Source organism: Phyllostomus hastatus, unplaced genomic scaffold (assembly GCF_019186645.2).
Source record: "Phyllostomus hastatus isolate PE091 unplaced genomic scaffold, TTU_PhHast_1.1 phas_scaffold_78, whole genome shotgun sequence".
Lineage (NCBI taxonomy): Eukaryota > Metazoa > Chordata > Mammalia > Chiroptera > Phyllostomidae > Phyllostomus > Phyllostomus hastatus.
In genome coordinates, this window is record NW_025334041.1 from 59,973,473 (window position 1) to 59,993,990 (window position 20,518).

Below are 20,518 nucleotides of genomic sequence, written 5' to 3' on the forward strand. Positions count from 1 at the left end.
GCTTTGTGTGTCCCCTGCCGCCAGACTTTAGTCCAAACACCATTTAAATATTACAGAAGCATTGAAGGGCTATTTGTCCTGGCTTCTTTGATCCTTTGACTAAGTTTTCTCTTTCTGTTATATAAGTGGAGGGTAAAGAATGGTCAGGAATGGGGGGTAGGACCATGATATAGTAAGGCTAACATAATTAGGATTGCTGTAAAAAAATGTTTTGGTACGGAAGTCTTTTTTCTCCTCATATTTTCAAGACCTTACTTGCTGTGTTTTTTACCCAAAGGTCCCTGTGAGAACAACGTCTCGTTCCCCTGTTCTGTCTCGGCGGGATTCCCCTCTGCAGGGCAGTGGGCAGCAGAGTAGCCAAGCAGCTCAAAGAAATTCCACCAGGTAAAAAAAAAAAAACAAAAAACAGAGAAGCTTAAGAATAGGTTTACTGCACAGTAGTTATAGTCTTTTGTCATCTTTTTTCCCTCATAAAAATGCCCATAAACAGGGAAGTTCTGGGACAAAGAAGAGATTATCAGTTAATAAAAGAAAAACTTCCATAAGATGTATTAACTTGAATAGCATCAAATCGATTTATTTTGAAGAGAAAGTCTGAATCCAATTGTGTAGGCAGCTTTAAAATGAAATCTGTCTCTGTTAGAGTAAGTGGAAGAAACAGTAGCAAAGGGGGCAGGGTTTCTAAAAGAATGATAACTTATGGGAACTTGTTATCTGAAGGAAATCCTAAGGCCTTGGGAGTACAGAAATGACACACAGGCTACTAAAGGTCAATGGTTGACTTATAGTTTGCAGTAAACTAGTGAATTAACCAAGTACTGGTGTTAAGTGCTAGAGCCGTTCAGTACAGTGGCCACGTGAGACTAGTGGCTACTATATTATACAGCTACATTTGCATTTAATTTAGTTAAAATTAAATAGGATCAAAACTTTATTTTCTTGGTGACATTAGCCATATATCAAATGGTCAGTAGCCACATGTAGCTTGTGGCTACCTTATTATACATCTCAGCTATAGAGCATTTTCATCATCTCAGTAAGTTCCATTGATCCGTACCATGCTAGAAGAAGGAGAAAAGGTCACTTTGTTGAATGTTTTGTACCTGATTATTACTGAACCTCTGTAGTTTGCTTTCTTTTTGTGGAACCTTAGTATAACTTGACGCAGTTAGATGCATGATAGTCCAGAAGCTGCGGAGACTTCCTAGTCCATAAATGATCTGGGGAGACTGTGGGATTCTCCTTGGACTGAGTTTGTGCATCAGTTCTGTCCTGGTGAACTTGTCCTGTGGGGCCAGCCCTGGCAGGGACAGATCATAGCCCCTGCTCTCTGTCACATTTCTAACACAGCTTATGTAAAGAGACTGCATAAATGTCAGTTGGACAAGAAAGAAAACCAAGCCTGGAAACAGTATAATTTTATTATACTGTAATTTGTTAAGTGGATTTTTTTATGATAAGAAACTAAGTTTATAACTATGTCAGATATAATAACACTTATAGACCAAACAATAGTATTTCCTCTCATGTTTGATGAAGATTTTGGGTCTACTAATGGTAGAATATCATTTAGCATTTTTGGTTTGTTAGGATATCTGAGATAAAACCCATGAATAGTGTAATAACTTGGTGAGTTGAATGCTGTTTGTATTTTTAATTTGGTGCTGCATCTCAGGATGATGCTCTACTTACTGTCTTCCTCTTTTTTTTTTCAGCAGTGGTGTTGAGTCCAGGTTGCTGTGGGAGAGAGTGGAAAAGCTGGTGCCCAGGCCTGGCAGTGGCAGCTCCTCTGGGTCCAGCAACTCAGGCTCCCAGCCTGGGTCTCAGAGTGGCTCTGGAGAGCGCTTCCGAGTGAGATGTAGGGTGACTTTCTGTTTCTCTTTTCCTGTGAATGATATTGAGCTACGATTAGTATACTATAAAACCTTTTAAATCATGTAACAGACCTTTGGTTTTTACATAGCTGCATGTCACAAGACAATGTTAGAGTATAAATTGCTGATGATAATAGTAGTCATCACAGTTTTAATAACAGAGTTAACTTTTGAGACCTTACACACGACTAGCACTATGAGCACTTTACATGTATTATGTGATTTAATCCGTATAATAACCCCATGAAATATATATAGTGTCTCTATTTTACAGATTACAATAACTACAACTTCATGAGATTAGTAACTCATCCAAGGTGATTAGCTAACAGTCTGAGCTGAGATTTGAAACTACTTCTTTCAATGTAGTCTCCATCAGTATTATCATCAATATTGGTTATTTAAACCTACTCATAATAATAGATCAGTGAAACTTCCCTCTACAGTATTAATCACATAACCAGGTCTTATGAACTCCAGTGTGTTAATAGAGTCTAAGTAAGGAGTCAGAAGCCTTGGAGTCCAGGTCTGCATGTGAGAACCCTGCCATGAGTGGGGCTAGCAGAAGTAGGCAGGGGGTCAAGGCAGTGAGAAGCAAAGGCTAGATGGGCTGGGTCTGCCTTGTAGCACACATCTGGATGTTTGTATATATCCACCTTGCTTGTTTCTTTTGAACTTCACAGCATCATCCAAATCTGAAGGCTCTCCATCTCAGCGCCTTGAAAATGCAGTGAAAAAACCTGAAGACAGAAAAGAAGTATTTAGACCTCTCAAACCTGCTGTAAGAATTGCACAAAATCAGTTTTACTTGTTTCAAGCTTGAGTGAGATCTTTCTATTAAAACTATGTAATTGAGAGGTACAATCCATTCTGTGGGGCTCCCTTACAGATTTGAGGGATTATAATGAATGCCATAAATCTCACACACATTTCTGCCCCCTTTCCAACTTAGTTATTAAAAAAATACAAGAGAAAGAAAAGCCGTTTTATCTCTTTGCATTAACGTGTATACATTCTTGGGGATTTATAATACTGGCTTTTAGAAAAAAAAATTTTCCATCACCTTTTTAAAATCACCTGTTATTTAAGTTCTGCTTTTTGGTACCTAGAATGGCAGTTGGGACTTTCTCATACTTCTCTTTTAATCCTTGTCGCATTAACTGACCTGTCTCTGTGCACGTTGTGGAGTTTTAAACCTGTTGGAATTATGATTTCCTGCTTGAATTGACTTCTGTACTCCCTGTATTCCCTTCTTTCTCCTGTGCTTCCGTGGGCTGTGTGTGTGCTCCTCATCACTGACTCAATGGACTGTGGCTGCACCGCAGGGTGAAGTGGTAAGCCCCTCTCTGGAAATTCAGCATCAGAGAACCACTGTAACTTAGCTTGTATTCCATCTACATTGCTTTTCTTTCCTCGACTTATCTTTTTGTTGTTCTCTAGAATGAAAAAACCCTAAATTTTTGCTTCATTTTTTAACACGCAAATTTTCTACATGCATTTTTTGTTAAGTATAGTTTTAAAAAAAAACTTTAAAAGCCACAACTGTTGTCATCAAATGATTCTCAAGGCTCAAGGTCCAATATTTGATCACTGCTACTTCAGAGGGACAAGCTCAAAGAAAAAAACAAAACAAAATATGTTCTTCATTGGGAGAAGAAGAAAACTTTTTTGGAACTGCTAAAAACAGGCAGGAGGGGAGATGGCTATATAGCCTGCTTTGTAAAACATCATTATTGTTACTGTGTTTTTTAATCCTCACCTGAGGATATATACTTATTGATTCTAGAGAGCAAGGAAGGGAGACAGAGAGAGAGAATTATCAATGTGAGAGAAACATCAGTTGGTTGCCTCCCATATGTGCCCTGATTAGGGACCAAACATTGCAATCTAGACATGTGCCCTGACCAGGAATCGAACCCATGACCTTTCAGTTTATAGGATGATGCTCCAACCAACTGAGCCACAACAGCCAGGGCAAAAGTCATTAATTTTAAATAAAATTCCCAAGTAGAAAGATACACTTTACACTTCTATGTGAAAATGTAAAATATGAATAATAATCACATTTGGAAATTATATTTGGATAATTGACTGAGTCTTAAAATATCTCAGTATAGAATAGGAAAGGGAAATGAAGCATTTTTTTAAATAATAACTTTTGCTATGGATTTCCTTTCTGGTGCTCATCATATTCATTGGCACTGTTACAGGTTGGTAATTTGAAGATCCTAGGTTAAGGCAGGGACAGGGGTGCCTGACCTGCCTCCCACCCACCTACCATTTCCTCACTTCAGTGTCATGAATGTTGATAACAATGTGGCAAATTGTTAACAATTGGTAAAGCAAGATATGAGTGGTATACTGCTGCTCACTTTACTCTAGCACTTTTCTGTTGGTTTGAAATTTTTAAAACTAAAATTGAAAACACCAAATATATACTTTAAATGAGTGCCATTTAACTAGAATCTTGCTTTATGGATAATCTCCCTAAAAGAAGATTGTTATGTAGGCAGGTGTCTATAATAAGCTGCAAGGATCTGCCTGAACACATTTGTTGATCTAGAATTTTATTTCATAATTGAAAAAAAATGCTATCAGCTTATCATAAGCAGGTTCTTATGGGTTTTTTTTGGTGTGAGATTTGAACTTTGTATAGCATCTTTGACTTTGTTTTTTATGTTTTTGTCTATTTTTGGTCTTTTCTACCAAAAGGCTTAAGTGCTCATTTCACATGATACTGGTAAATGCTCTATAAAACATTGTTACAAAATTGATGTTGTGGCTATTTTATTAGTGGTTAAAATGAAGAACTTCTCATTCTTTGCTGTTTTTTCTTTTTTGTTCTCCCCACCCACCACCACCACCACCCCACCCCTCCCACTGGCCTTACTCTCTTTTCTGTCTTCTGCATTAGGATTTGACTGCACTAGCTAAAGAGCTTCGAGCAGTTGAAGATGTGCGACCACCCCACAAAGTGACAGACTACTCTTCATCCAGTGAGGAGTCAGGGACAACGGATGAGGAGGAGGAGGATGCAGAGCAGGAGGGGACCAAGGAAACCATGTCTGGATCAGAGGACACCAGAGCAGCGTCAGTCCTTGGTGTATTTTAGAGAGGATGAGAACATACCCACTGAGTCTAGTTTCCAGTGGGAACCAGTTTTTCCAAATCTATCATAAGATTCTGTGAACATGTAACATGTAGTTATAGATTCAGCAGCAGGCAGCCTTTATGTTTTCTCCCTTCTGTTTGTGTGTGTGTGTGTGTGTGTGTGTGTGTGTGTTTTAGTGCTTCTCCCCAGTTTCCCAATGTATATTTTATTTTTTCTTTTTAATTTAAGGATATGTTAAAAGGGAAATTTCAGTTTGTTTTAACTACTTTAATTAACCATAAGCATTCATTCAAAAAAAATTTTTTTCCTCAAAGAACAAACTGTACTGGCAGGAACTTACTTGTTGAAGGGAAAGCCCTAAGCATTTGTTTTACTTATAAAAATGTTCTATCTGTTGCGTGATCTCTTTTAATGACTTTTTGAAGGTGAAAAGTATATAAACAGAATGTACTCAACTAGTGGTATTTATGGTCCTTCATTTCTGGATTTTTTTCTCAATAGGTCATCTGTGAATTTGAGCAATGGTGAAACAGAATCTGTGAAAACCATGATTGTCCATGACGATGTGGAAAGTGAACCAGCCATGACTCCATCCAAGGAGGGCACGCTAATTGTCCGCCAGGTACCCATGTCTCTGTACCATTGTTAGAGTCTGAGCTGCTTTTGTAGTCATTAACCCACTTGCTCATTCACTCACTCATGCTGTTTCTACATCATCATCTGTTTTCATGTTAACAAGACCCAGAGGGTAAAGTGTCTGGGCTAGGGAGGCAGGTATGTGCTGCATGCCAAGAAGGTGCTAGCGGTCCTCCACTTCACATTGCTGCTCCTCTGCATGTTCTGTGGCAGCCCTCATTCAAGCACCATGCTGAGTCTCACTGTCTGTGTCTGGTAGTAGAAAAGCCACAGGGTGTTCTTCAGGAGGCTTGTGGAGCCAGGGGCAGAGCCCAGTCTGTAGCAGAGTGCCTTGGTGGTTCTACAGAGAGCTTTCAGCTCTGCACGTCTGCAGTGCTACAATGGAGCAGAGTCAGGCTGGCTCCACCAGAGTGGACGAGCCTCAGCCATCAGAAGGAGGTCACTCTGTGTGTTCCAAAATGTTAGTTTCCTTACTGTTGATTGTTAAATGTGTACCGCCTGATGCCCTCAATTTGGATTATTAATTTTTTCAACTGTCTCTTCATTTCTTAACTTAGCTGAAGGAAAGTGATCTGCTTCTCATTTAAATAGAACAGGGCACCTACCCAGCATTTTGGACTTTTCCCTGAATGTGTCTCATGCTATGGCAATGCATTTGGATGGAAAGTGGGAAGAACATGGAAAAGACCAGGATTCCAAGAAGCGACAGGGCACTTTCTAGAGCTTCAGACAGCAATATTTATAAAGAAAAAACACTACTCGTGATTTTGGGAACAGCAGCTAGTGTGGCAGATAAACCAGACTGAACACTTACTGCTCGAAACCTGTTGCCACCAGATGAGGTACTTTTGAGTTCTGTTGGCTCAACTTAGGCATTCAGCAAGGAAGTGTGAGCAATTCAGGCTAATTTCCTTCAGTCTTTCCTCAATAATGTAACAGTTTGCAAAGTCACACAGCACCTGAACAAAGTCAGTTATCTGTAGGGTCATAGGCAATTTTAGCAGTGCTTGAGCGAGACAAGTGTGCCTGTTTTTTCTACAGAGTACAGTTGACCAAAAGCGTGCCAGCCATCATGAGAGCAATGGCTTTGCCGGTCGCATTCACCTCTTGCCAGATCTCTTACAGCAAAGCCATTCCTCCTCCACTTCCTCCACCTCCTCCTCCCCATCTTCCAGCCAGCCGACACCCACCATGTCCCCACAGACACCCCAGGACAAGCTCACTACTAATGAGGTATGTCTTGCACCACAGCTGGCTGCTTTCCTAGGGTTAGACCAGCACTGCCTAGTAGCTAGTTTGCAAAGGAGACCTTTCCAACACCCCCTACCCCTTCCTTCCCCACCTACTTTCTTCTATCACCTACCCTTCTCCCCAACCCCCAAGTAACATGTTTCAGATCTGCATACAAATCCCTTAACCTAGATCAGTCTCCCTCCAAATGCGCCAGGTCACTGTTTCCTTCTCTAGATCAGTGTACTTGCATGGCTTTCTGTACTCAGTTTATTGTTTAAAAATCTAAATAAAGTGATTGCTGTGTTCTCAGATCCATTCTGTATTTACATGAAACTCTTAGAGTCATTTGGGGAATCTGCCTTTTATATTTTTTTAGCTAATAAATAAAATATAGCAAAAGTTGGTTAAGCAGACTTGGGCAAACTTGTCATCCTGAGCAGACATTTCCTTCAAACAGGGCTGCATTGTTTTTTGTTTTGGGGGGTATTATGGATTGATTACTCTTCATTTGTTTTCACCAACCCTGTTTAAGGATTTTTTTCCTTGAAATACACAATCACTCAGAGTTGAAGAAGAGGCCAAATGTTTGTCGAGGAAACCTAGACATTTAGGATGTTAAACAGGAAGGTCTGAATGTGCTTTTAATGTAAAATTGTAAATGGGAAATCCTGTGTGCTCATACAAAGGCTCGGCTGTGGTGCTAGTCTGAGTGGTAGTTGGGTGATTCTTTGCTCTTTGTAATGGGGTCATGCACCCCCAACCCCCTTCTTACCAGTGCAGTGACAGAGTGCACCTTGAGCACCCTGTTACTGAATTAAACAAGTGATTTGATTTCATGGGAGCTTTGATTTAAATGCATTTGTCTGATAGTTGAAGGAGATTAAAAGTGGCATGTAGCTTCAGCTAGTTTTGTCAGTGTAAACATTTAACTGCTGGTCTGCCTGCTTCTATTTTGGTTCCCCTTGTTAGAAAGAACCAGAATAATCCTCTCCCCCTGAAGGAGCAGGGACAAGTTCACTGCTTCCAGTGCAGGCCCAGCATCAGAGTGGCCATGGGCTGGATTGGCTGCAGATCATGGGATAAAGGGAGGAAGCCTGTAAACTGGCAGCTCTGTCAGCTGGGGGGCAGAGACCCTGGGAGCCTAGGAGGACATGGGCTCTGGGTCATGATGACTTGAGCTGCCCACATAGGAGAAATGGTATAGGACGGAAGCATCTGAGCAGACAAATTCTGTTTTCTCTAGGTGATGTGTCCCACCTGTACTCACACTCCTCCTTATATTTATATTTCAACTGTGTTCCATTTTGCTCTAATGTACAGTATTTACTATAACCCTTAACTCACTAAACTGGCAAGTTAATTTTTCTGTTTGTTTTGTTTTTAATTGTCATTACATTTTCACTTAACAATTTGTTTCACTTTCTTTGTGGGTTTTTTGTCTTAAGTTACATTATTAACCAAAACTCTGGTGCTCCTAAAAGCAAAGAGACATGGCTTTATTTTGTCACTTGCACCATTCACTACTGAGCTCTGTTTGATACGAGTTTATGATGATGCATCTAAAATGATGGTAGCCAAGCTTCTGTAGCTTTCCGGCAAGAGGCTAACTTTATAATAAGCCATATAAAAATTAAGGACTGCCAAGTTTCCAGCACTGATTAATTGGACTTTTTTGGATAGGAGAGTAAATTCAGAAATTAATGAATTGAGATCAAGACATTTCAAACCTCCTTTAGGAGTTGTCATTATTTGTTTAAAAAAAAAAACTAGGAGCAAGATTGTAGGTTTTATTGGTAGGATGCAGCATTCCTACCTTGGATGAGCAATATTCCTGAAAAGAGATATAAGCAGTGTATTGTTGATAGTGTTGGGCACGTGCAGAAGCACCCTCGAAAGTGTTCTGGAGGGTGATGCAGGAGGGGAAGGGCTTTGTATTGGGAAACAGTACAGTACAGGGGTGGGTTGAACTGTTTTAATGTTTATCTTTTTAATGTCATTGTATTAATAAAATTGAAATTTACATTGCAGACTCAGTCCGCTAGTAGCACACTCCAGAAACACAAATCTTCCTCCTCCTTTACACCTTTTATAGACCCCAGATTACTACAGATCTCTCCATCTAGTGGGACAACAGTGACTTCTGTGGGTAAGTAAAGCAGCAACAAGAAAGCAGCTGACCAACAGGACTCAGTTACTTTGTGTTGCTCCCTCCTGTGGCTTAGGCATGGCATGGTGGCCGTTGCAGGTGTAGACCTCAGATAACACAAGCACCCACCCCGCTTGCATTGCCTTATTTGCAATGAGCTGCATAGTTGATTTCATTTTTCCATATTCATTGCCTACAAGTTTTTTTGTGGACAAAGACTCAGTTATGACACATGAATATTTTCTCAGTGTAGTGAGGAGAGAGGTAGGCACATTGTTGGTGTGGACAGAAAATAATTTCAAGTGTACTTGTGTTTTAGTGGGATTTTCCTGTGATGGAATGAGACCGGAAGCCATAAGGCAAGATCCCACCCGGAAGGGCTCAGTAGTCAATGTGAATCCCACCAACACTAGGCCGCAAAGTGACACTCCAGAGATCCGTAAATACAAGAAGAGATTTAATTCTGAGATTCTGTGTGCTGCCTTGTGGGGTAGGTATCTTACCGCTACTCTGGCCCTATTATTTTTGTTCTGAATGGTAGGCTGGTCTTTTAGAGAAGTACTGTTTTGGGTAGTTTGGAGATTTTTGACGAGCTGTTGACAGGCACAATGGCAGAACTCTGAGCTCCCACCACTGGTCCTCCTGTTCAGTCAGGCAAGGTATGCATGCATGCTGGCATGCGTTCCAGCTATCAGGTGTTAAAAAGAATGACTTGTCTCCATTTCTTGTAAAGGTGGAAAGTAAAAAGATGAGAATAGACATTTGATTTCATCCATATTTATAAGGTGAATGAAGAAATTTGTTGAATTGCTTTTCTTTAAATGTTTCCATTTAATATTTTTTCTTGGTCTTTGTTCCTTGGGCCTGACATTTAACGAAGCTTTTAAAAGCAGGCTGCCACTGGCACATTTTGCAAAACAGGGCTGTGGAACCTACTTGACCTATTGAATACTTGTGTTTGTGAAGCGTCTTCACAACCTAAGACACCAGGAGAGCTGGCCATGCACAGAACTCTGACATCTCACTTTCTAAAACTTAACTTTTCTGTAACCCCCTGGTCTATCCCCTCTTTCACTTTCACAGATATCCTGCTCTTGGACTGACTTTTTCTTCCAGTCCTGCAATTTGTTTTATCTGTTATTTTTGTTAGGGACCCAGGTCCTCCTTGGAAACGTTTCTTATTCCCTTGGCATTGCAAACGCAAATGGATAGAAGACACACAGTTTGTTCATTGTTTTGAGTCCCCAGCACATTTTCCCCAACATGTATTTTCTGGAACATCAGCGGCCTCTGCATTCCCTACAGGGACTAAGCCAACTCTCCTCCTCATGCAGCCTCTCACTGTACCCAGAACAATCAAGGCCCAGGGTCCCAGCATCCACCTCCTCACCCTCAAGGTGTTCCTTGTCCTGTTGCTGAAGAAGGGCCACACACTTGATAAACTTTCCTCCTAGTCCAGCTTCTGGACTATATCTGTCCACTGGCCCCTCTTGCCCACCTGTGAGCTCTGCTCGGCCTTGCTCCTAAGGGTCTGGGAAAGTTGTCTCCACCTGTTGCAGACATACCTATGATCTCTTTTATTCCTTGAGTTCTGGATTTTTGTCCTTGGTACTACTGAGTATTTTAAATCCCCTAATGATAATAAGGACTTTTCTTTACTAACCTTCTAGGTAAAGGAAGTAATAGCCATTTGGGGGACAGTTGGGATCATGTGAAAGCAGCGGCACAGCACATCATGGCATGCTCCTGCTGCTCGGGGAGTGTGAGCTATGATCCTTCTGGGGGCTGAGCGCCATTTCTGTTCATACAAAAGCCTGTCATGGGGGTGTTTATATCATCAAAAATGGTTATATTGGGGACTTCCAGCCTAGATGAAGGCATAGGTAGTCACACTGTTCCTCCTCACACAACCAAGATAGGAACAGCAACAATTTAGTAACAGAATAACAACCAGAACTGACAGAAAATTGAACTGTATGGAAGTCGGACAACCTGACTTCTGGACAAAATAGACACGTTCATCCAGACCGGTAGGAGGGGCAGAGCTGGGAAGCTGGACACAGAGGGGTCGCACGGCACAAAGAGCTTTGGGACTGGGTGTGTAAGACCACAGTGGGCAGATCCTGGCTGAGGGGTGGCAACTGGCAGACCCAGCGAGGCGGCAATTGTGAAGCAAGGCACTTCAAGCAACCCAGGATCCCAACACTGGGAAATAGAGCCTTGGGGCACTGATTGAAAACACCTGTGGGGGTTGAGGTGCAGGGAGAGACACGTAGCCTCACAGGAGAGATCGTTGGAAAGACCCACAGCGTGCACAAGCCCACCCACACGGGAATCAGCACTAGAAAGGTCCAGTTTGCTTTGGGGAAGCAGCACAAGGGACTGAAATCAGCACAGAGCAGAGCAAGCGCCATTGTTCCTTCTCAGACCCCATCCCCACATGTGGTGTCACAACCCAGCAACTGGGTTGCCCCACCCTGGTGAACACTTAAGGCTCTGCCCCTCATACGTAACAGGCGCAACCAGACCAAAAAAAAAAGAGAGAGAGATGGCTCGAACAGAAGAACAAATGAAAGCCCCACCAGAACCCATCCTTTTAAGCCACTGAGAGATAGCCAACCTATCAGATGCACAGTTCAAAACACTGGTTATCAGGAAACTCACAGAATTGGTTGATTTTGGTCGCAAATTAGATGAACAAATGAAGGCTACAATAAGTGAAATGAAGAAAAATACACAGGGAACCAGTAGTGATGGAAAGAAAGCTGGGTCTCACATCAATGGAGTGGACCAGAAGGAAGAAAGAAACAACCAAACAGAAAAGAATGAAGGAATAAGAATTCAAAAAAATGAGAACAGCTTTAGGAACCTCCAGGACATCCTGAAACAATCCAACACCTGAATTATAGGGGTACCAGAAGGAGAAGAGGAAGAGCAACAAGTGGGAAAGTTATTTGAACAAATAATAAAGGAGAATTTCCCCAATCTGGCAAAAGAAATAGATTTCCAGGAAGTCCAGGAAACTCAGAGAGTCCCAAAGAAGTTGGACCCCAGGAGGAACACACCAAGGCCCATCATCATTACATTAGCCAAGGTAAAAATGAAGGACAGAATCCTAGAAGCAGCAAGAGATGAGGAAACAGTAACCTACAATGGAGTTCCCATCAGACTGTCAGTTGATTTCTCAAAAGAAACCTTGCAGGCAAGAAGGGGCTGGAAGGAAGTATTCCAGATCTTGAAAGGCAAGGACCTGCATCCAGAATTGCTCTATCCAGCAAAGCTTTCATTTAGAATGGAAGGGCAGATAAAGTGCTTCTCAGATAAGGTCAAGTTAAAGGAGTTCATCATCACCAAGCCCCTATTACATGAAATGATAAAGGGACTTATCTAAGAAAAAGAAGATAAAAAACATGTCTAGTAAAATGACAGCAAACTCACAATTATTAACAACCACACCTAAAACAAAAACAAACTAAGCAAACAACTAGAACAGGAACAGAACCACAGAAATGAAGATCACATGGAGGGTTAGCAACAGGGGAGTGGGAGGAGGAGAGAGGGCGAAAGGGTACGAGAATACGTAGCATAGATGGTAGGCAGAAAATAGACAGGGGGAGGGCAAGAATAGTATGGGAAATGTAGAAGCTAAAGAACTTATGACACATGGACATTAACTAAAGGGGGGAATGTGGGTGGGAGAGGGTGTGCAGGGTGTAGGGGGATGGAGGGAGGGTAATGAGACAGCTATAATAGCATAATCAATCAATGTTAAAAAATTAAAAAATGGTTATATTCAGTGTAGAAATACTATTAAATATGTTAATTCTTCAGAAGTTGATGTAATTTTTGTACAGAATGTTTGTACAGGTAGTAGTCTTAACACTTACTGTGTATTCCTTGAATGTCCTGTAAATTGCTGGGTCCTATTTTATGTGCCATTAACTGATTTTTTTTAAACTAAAATTCTTCTTTTTCCTAATTAACTTGTTCAGTGGCTCTGAGTATCTTGAGCCTATGTTTTTAAAAATGAAGTGAAACTTTTCATTTTATCACTGTCTTAAAAGAAGAGATTGGGAAGTAACTGAAAGTTGAAATGTATTTCTATGTCATTGTGTTTAAGTTGCTCTTTGACTGGGGCACAGCAGCAGTGGCTTTCCCTAAATGGCTTGTGATAGCTGTCATTGGTTACCTATTAAATTAAAAATAAGCCTCTTAAAGACTTAGACCTGGAAAAGTTAAAACCTGTGCTGTGAGAGCTATAGCCATCAAGAGGAGAAAATTCAGAGGACTCTGCTGTGTTATTTTGAAATGGTAAAATCTGTGCCTTTACATTCTGCTGCCTATTGTTACATCCATCAGTTTTTTTCTGTTCCTTCCTGGAAAATGCTTGTAGCAAGCATTCTTTTTAAATCACCTTATCTAATTGACTTTTGTTTTGTAAATTTGCTGCATATTCATTATATTTCTTTAATAAGGCAATTTTCTTATTCACAGCCAGGATTATTTTGAACATGATTGTTTCCATTCTTACATTTATAATGAATTGTCCGCAGTTAATTATAGTGCTTTGCCTATAATAGCATAATTTATCAAATTTAAAGGAAATTTTAAATCACATGTTATATAGCCCTTAGTCATTTTTTCCATCAACCTGCACCAGATTCCTCTGAACTGTACAATGGCAGTTCCTAGTACAGCTTATGTTTGAACAGTTTGCAAAAGTTTAATTATATCTAACAGTCAAAAGGTTTAAAAACTGTGTTTATAAAAAATTACTGCAGCGTGCAACCTAATTTTTTCCAAAGGCCCATAATTTCCATGGTTGCCATTTTCCACTGACTGCCTATATCCCTTTCACTGCTAGCACTCAGTACTTTATGAAATTACACAGCTCTTAGAAATACATAATGGAGAATTAGAAAGTATAGTGTGCCAAAATATCTGTAATTTTTGTATATATGAAAAGATTTTTTTAGCTTTATCTTTTTTATTCCTTTACTTTTCCTTATTGTTAAATTGTGATTGATATTTGAATGCTGTTTATTTTTAGAAACCACAAATAATAGAAAGATTTCACAAACCTCATGTTTTGGATAGGTAGTACTATGATTCTTGATATAGATCTTTTTGGCTACTTGATACTGAAGATAGACCAGGAAAATTCTGAAATACTGCTTGAAATAAAACCTTTGAATAGACTCTCTGTCTGGTGGCATCTCTGTCAGTTAATGTTTTGTTTTATCTATTGCAAGTAATTTTTAAAGCAATTTATAATTACCTCATCTAGGTATGTGAAGGGAAAACACTAAGAATAAGATCCAAATAAATTCTACATTGATACGGTAAAATGGCCAACCTCAGAAGTAAAATTATATGAAAATGAGTGGAGCATTGCATAAGCATTTATTTTTCTTATCCTGATAACAAATCATTTTTTATGTTAGACAGTAGTTTATTTTTCTGAGCATTAAGTCATGATTTCACATGTATTATGTTTCTGTTAAAGAATTTTTTTGTAAAAACATGATGGCTTGCTGTAAGCCTGAAAAAGTATAATGCCATGAGCTCTAATTCAAAGCCATTGTTGTTATCTGATTAATAAAATACCAGTAGCATCCATAACTGCACTGGCTGTTATGGTCCACTAGCCTCATGTAGCTATTTAAATAAATTAAAATAGGAAGTTATTTTCCCCAGTTCTACTAACCCCGTTTCAAGTGCTTAATAGCCACATGTTGTGGTCATTGACTAACATATTGGACGTCACAGCAGAAAGTTCTTTTGGGCAGGACTGGTTTAGATGGTACATTCTAAAATCTTAATTATAACTGATAGAAGAAGCCATATGCATATACAAGCCTTTCTTCTTATGTTGTACCAATGGTTGTATTTTGTGGGCTTTGTTTAATTTTAAGGATCACTCAAGATAGGTAGTGAATAGTCAGGTTTTTCCCTTTCCCAAAAATTCCAAAGGCTTCCCTCAAATTTCCTAGTACCTCAAATTTGGTAGCACATCACGTTCTAACAAACTGTCTCATTAAAATAGAACTACACAGAAGGCACCTATGATTTGGCAAAGGTATATGTTGGGCAGGATGCTCTTTTAAAATGTACACTGTTTCTACAAGAGCTAGGTAAAATCTGCATATGTGTCTAGTAGATTTTTAATGGGGCTTTTATCGGGTCACACTGTTACCAGAAATTGTAGATGTTTGTCTCTAGAAATCATGAGGATTTTTGTACGTTTTACATTTTTTTGAGAGCTCCAGGGATGGTGTTGTGTTAGTTTTGAGCCTGCGGTGGCTTCTTCCTGTCTCTAGCTGTCGTCCATGTATCGTCCATGTATACCTAGCACTCTGTTAATTGCTGAAGTTCTTATCTGAGTTCAAATAGCAGTGATAGTATGGACATATGTAAATTTCAGGTTCCTGCTTTTCCCCAGGACTAAAAAGGTTCTTCCAGTTTCCTAACTAGGATTGCTTGGGTGGGGTTTCACCTGCTCATTTAGGAAAAGGCATACAGCTGGGAGAGTGCTTAAAGGGTATTTTCATGTTGTCTTTAAAATTGTTCATCTGAAGTTTTTTGGAAGTAGAGTATATATGGGGGAACCCCCAAAACTGAATTTATTTGTAAAAAATTTCGTATTTATTCTCATATGTTTAAACTTCAGTCACTGTCAAAGTACTCTCCATTTGATGCAGTACACCTATTGAGACTTTTATCCATTGCTCAAAATAGTTTCTGAACTCATTGATTTTGATGCCTTTTAGTGCTTCATCTGTTTTTTATTTCACCTCTTCCACATTGGCAAAACATTTCCCTTTGAAAACTGTTTTTCTTCTGGGGAAACAAAAAGCCATTCAGGGCAAGACTGAGTGAATAGGGAGAGTGGGGTAAGGGGGATCATGCCGTTTTTAGTGAAAAACTGCTGAACACAGGACAATGTGGGCAGGTGCACTCATAAGTTCACCCATCATGAAATGAGCAAATGCGTTAAAAGACTCTTCAAAAAAAATTCACTGAAGCCAAATGCAGCCTCTCACAGCAACTCCATATGGTACATTGGTACAGATGGGTTCCCAGAACACTCACCTAGGTAGGGGTGCCTGTGCTGCAAGGGGCCTGCCCTCCAAAAGATAAATCCAGTTTTGGGGGGAGGTGTCCCCTTATATACATGTGTACATCTATGTAATAAAACATGGATCATGGGATTCAAGAAATACATAGTTCCGTATCATTTCCATCTACTTGATATTGATTGAGCAATTATTTTGTAAAAGTAAAAACATAGATACCTTATTTCTTTTCTCAGTGCTTAGTTTATGAAATCAGTACCAATGATCAAGGCTTTTGTACGCACTTCTAATAGAGAGCATGTAGTTTTTGTAGTACAACAAGAAATAGAGGATTTTTAATGTGCATCATGAGAAAGGGGAAGGGAGGGTGTTGCAGCAGCCTCAGTTAAGATCTCTGTCTATCAGGTTTTTGTTATAAGGTGGACAAAGCTTGAAGTAGGGTATAAGCAGAGGAAAGAAAAAGAATCAGGTCTCTCTTATTTTGGTGGTCAGTTTGAGGAAGCGGTTGTGGGAAAGGATGGTGCTATTGATAGAGATGATAAAGGTTGACATGCTGGTGTCAGTAGAAATTTACAGCAGTTGGGAAGCAGGAAGGGTGGAGTATAAATTAGTTAGGAGTTCATAGTTCTGAGGTGCTCCTCCAACAGATAGACAGCAAAGGAAATGTCAGTATTTAAGGAGAGAAGTTGTGGGGAAGTGAGGAGGAAGGAGAGAAATGCAGCTTGGGAGAGTATAGAGACACTCAGCATGTAGTCAGAAAGCCAGCGTGGGTCCCATGGGGAAGTTGCAGTATGTTAATATACCTTAGAAACTGAGTGACAGAGGACAGTGCATTTGTTTGTTTCTTGATGATGGAGAATGGTCTTTAAGAAAACCTTAAACTGAATGATTAAAGCCATATCAATCATGAACTGTTAAGCATTTAATGGCTATATATAGCCATTCCAGTGAAAATAGTGACAGATAAAGGAAGCATCAGAGATCATAGTATGAGGTGAAGGTTTGTTCAGGTGTCTACTGTGGTGAATGGGATGCAGAATCTGTCATACCAAGATGGTAAGCTCAACTGAGGAAGCACAGGAACTGGTGGAATGTGAAGGAAGTAAGGGGCATGAGGCTTGCTCACTTTCATCTTTATATCCTTTTATGTTTAAGTAAATTATTTCACCATTACTTCTCTATGGTGATTTGTTGCAGTTTTATTACTTTAACCTGTTGCTGTTCTAAAGCATTTGCTTTTGTGGGTGAGCTAAGGAAACCACTCTGCCAAGTATGTGGTATTATACTTTCCATACAGCCAGCCTATCTGCCAAGTACAATGTAAAGTTTACACCTTTCTATGTCCTTGAAACAGGAGTGAATTTGTTAGTGGGTACCGAAAGTGGCCTGATGCTGCTGGACAGAAGTGGCCAAGGAAAGGTATATCCTCTGATCAACAGAAGACGATTTCAGCAAATGGATGTCCTTGAAGGCTTAAATGTCTTGGTGACAATATCTGGTAGGTAAAACATGATTATAGCACTGTTTAAAACATAGTACTTCTGAGCACTAAGATTCAGTTAACTAATTTTCTGAAATAATATCTAAATAAGATACGACTGTAGGGTGATTTCACAGTAATATGATAGGAAAATGTACTCAGATGGACCCATGTGTGCAACTTAACCTGGTGCTCTTCTTAAGAGCTGTCTTGAAAGGCACAGGAGCACGCACTTTGTAATTGACATCTCCCATGTGGTCCATTCACTGCCCTCTGTTGGTTGCTGTGTTTAATTTGGCTCATCTAATGTGTAGGTTTGGGTTCACTTCCTCCCCTGGTATTCTTTCATGCAAAAGAATCTATTCCTTGCCATGGTAGTAAAAGTAATGTATGTTCTTACATCAATTAACACTTAATTTAAGTTTCTTTTCAGAAAGAACTTTTTTAATAAATTATATAATTAATATTCATTATTTTAAAAGGAACTACTGTAGAAAAGCAAGTAGGAGAAATAAAAAGTAAAAGAACATATATTAACTTTTCATTTTTTGAGTTTCAATCTTTTAAGCACATGCACACTCAAAGTACCCACTTAAAGGGAAAAAATTCTGTGTAAAAATGGTTATGCAGTGTTTCAAACATCTAGAGAATAATAGCGAGAAAATATAAAGCCCATGTACTAACTAGCTGATTTTAGCAGATGTTAAAACACACTGTTGTACAGTTACCATACCCTGTCCCTTCCACCTGCCCATGGTAACCACTGTCCTGAAATTAGAACTGGTATTATTGATCCAAACCATGTAAGCCTAATGACTTACATTGTCAAACCATTTAATGACATTGGAAGAGCTTCCAATGTCATTAAACAGTCTTCCATTATACCCATTTTACATGGCTATCTAGTATTTCTTTGCATAGATGTATTAATATTTACTTACTCGTCTTCTGCTATAAGTCTTTTAGTTTATCTTCCCCCCTTTTTGTAAACATTCCCCCCACATATCTTTGTCACTTACTTAACTTTAGTCAGACATATCCATGTTTCATAGATCATAATTTCCTAGTAATTTGTATTAGTGCTGTAATCCAAGAATATGCAAAATTAGCAGACTTTAAATAGGTCTTATAATAATCAGCAGTGATTTTGATTTAGTTATCCACTAACTCAACCTTGTTATATTTGTTTATAACAGATTTCTTGCTGTTATTTTAGTTTTCAAATGGGTTTTTGGTTGTAAGTAAAGGTGTTTGTCTAAATACAAAAATTCATCAAACTTACATGAGAAACAACCATTGAAAACGCGAGTAGGTTCTGAAATAGGAGAAAAATAACTCTGCAACTAAAAATGACCTAAACTTTATTTTGTGATCCAGTGAACAAGATGATTCATGGGGATCAACAGTCTGCTGATACCATTGATAATTTTTTGGTCTAATTTTTTATATTCTTTAGTAGCTTTTAATGGCTTCACAGTCATAAAAGTAATATATGTCATGTGTAAGAAACTTCAAAAATAGAAAAACCTAGGAAGAATAAATGTTATCCTTTCTTGGGGATAACTCTTGTTAACATTTTCTTGTATCTTTTTCTCTTTCCTATAAATGTATCTCACAATATGGGAATAAAACCCTATGTATAAAACTATGTGGTCTTTGTTTCACTTAACATATTAAATATTTTCTACATTCAATATTTTCCCAAATTCTTAAAACTTAAAAAGAACGATAAGATGTAGTACAGAAAGTCCACACATTGTAGTTCAATGAATTGTCACAATTAGAATTCATCCATGTGACCCCAACTTGGTGAAGAAACAATCCAAGTACCCCAGAAGCTCCCTCATGCTACCTGCTAATCACATATAGTTCCCCCTTTCCCCAGAGAGGAAGCATGGTCCTCTTGACTTCAACACCTTAGATTGGTTTTACTTACACTGAACTCAAGTCATATAAATGGTAAAATGGTAGGTATTCTTTTCTGTCTGGATACTTTTTTAAAAGTAGTTTTAGGTTTACAGAAAAATTAAGCAAAAAGTACAGACAATTCCCATATTAGCCCCCACCCACCCCCAGTTTCTCCTGTATCTCGCATTGGTTTTAGTACATCTGTTAAAATTGATGAATCAATTATTAACTAAAGTTCATAGTGTGTACTAGGGTTCACTCTTGCTGTTGTACATTCTGTGGGTTCTGACAAGTGTATAATTATCCACCATTACAGTATCAAACAGACCTCAAAGCCCCTAGAAACATCTGATATTTTTTACTGTCTCTATATTGCCTTTTCCACAATGTTATAGTTGGAATTATACAGCATATAGCCTTTTCAGACTGTTTCATTTCAAATTTCCCATTACTGAAAGCAGTTGATTTGTGTATTAATGTAGATCTTGCAACTTTGCCATCATCACTGTTAGTTCCAGAAATTTTTTGCTAATTGTTCAGCATTTTCTACCCTAGACAGTCATGCCTTCTGCAAACAAAGGTAGTTTTCTTTCTTTCTTCCCAGTCTGTAAACCTTTTATTTTCTTTCCTTTTCTTGTCACAGAGGACATTCAGTGTGATGTTAATAGGAGTGGTGAGAGGGGACGTCCTTCCCTTGCTTCCTGATCTTAGGGGGAAAGTATCTGGTTTCTCAGCATTAGGTATGATGTTAGCTGTAAGTTTTTGGTAGATGTTCTTTATCAAAGTGAGGCAGTTTCCTTCTATTTCTGTTTGCCTAGAGAGTTATTTTTTTTATCATGAGAGATGAGATGAGTGTTGGGTTTTTGTCAGGTGATTTTTTTTTGCATCTATTCATATGATTAGTAGGATTTTTTTTCTTTAGCTTGTTGATGTGTCTGGCTTCTTTATTTAGCATCATTTTTTTGTTGTTTATAGCTGTATTTTGTTCCTCTTTATTCTTATGTATGACTATGTCACAATTTGTTTACTCATTCTGCTGTTGATAGACATTCA

The 20,518-nt window shown here is 39.1% G+C and overlaps 1 protein-coding gene across 42 annotated transcripts in view; it reads left to right on the plus strand.

Moving 5' to 3' along the window:
- The window catches only part of MAP4K4 (mitogen-activated protein kinase kinase kinase kinase 4), a 198,302-nt gene that overhangs the window by 164,056 nt on the left and 13,728 nt on the right, over positions 1–20,518 (plus strand). For 9 of the 42 annotated variants that reach the window (XM_045827875.1, XM_045827880.1, XM_045827869.1 and 6 more), the window contains 10 exons: positions 278–384; positions 1,716–1,858; positions 2,558–2,655; positions 3,200–3,208; positions 4,789–4,964; positions 5,488–5,608; positions 6,664–6,855; positions 8,884–9,001; positions 9,321–9,491; positions 17,432–17,575. In XM_045827875.1, the coding sequence (XP_045683831.1) occupies positions 278–384; positions 1,716–1,858; positions 2,558–2,655; positions 3,200–3,208; positions 4,789–4,964; positions 5,488–5,608; positions 6,664–6,855; positions 8,884–9,001; positions 9,321–9,491; positions 17,432–17,575 (1,279 nt within the window). The remainder of the gene's footprint in view (positions 1–277; positions 385–1,715; positions 1,859–2,557; positions 2,656–3,199; positions 3,209–4,788; positions 4,965–5,487; positions 5,609–6,663; positions 6,856–8,883; positions 9,002–9,320; positions 9,492–17,431; positions 17,576–20,518) is intronic. The other 33 variants (XM_045827882.1, XM_045827913.1, XM_045827886.1 and 30 more) reach the window with 6 other exon arrangements.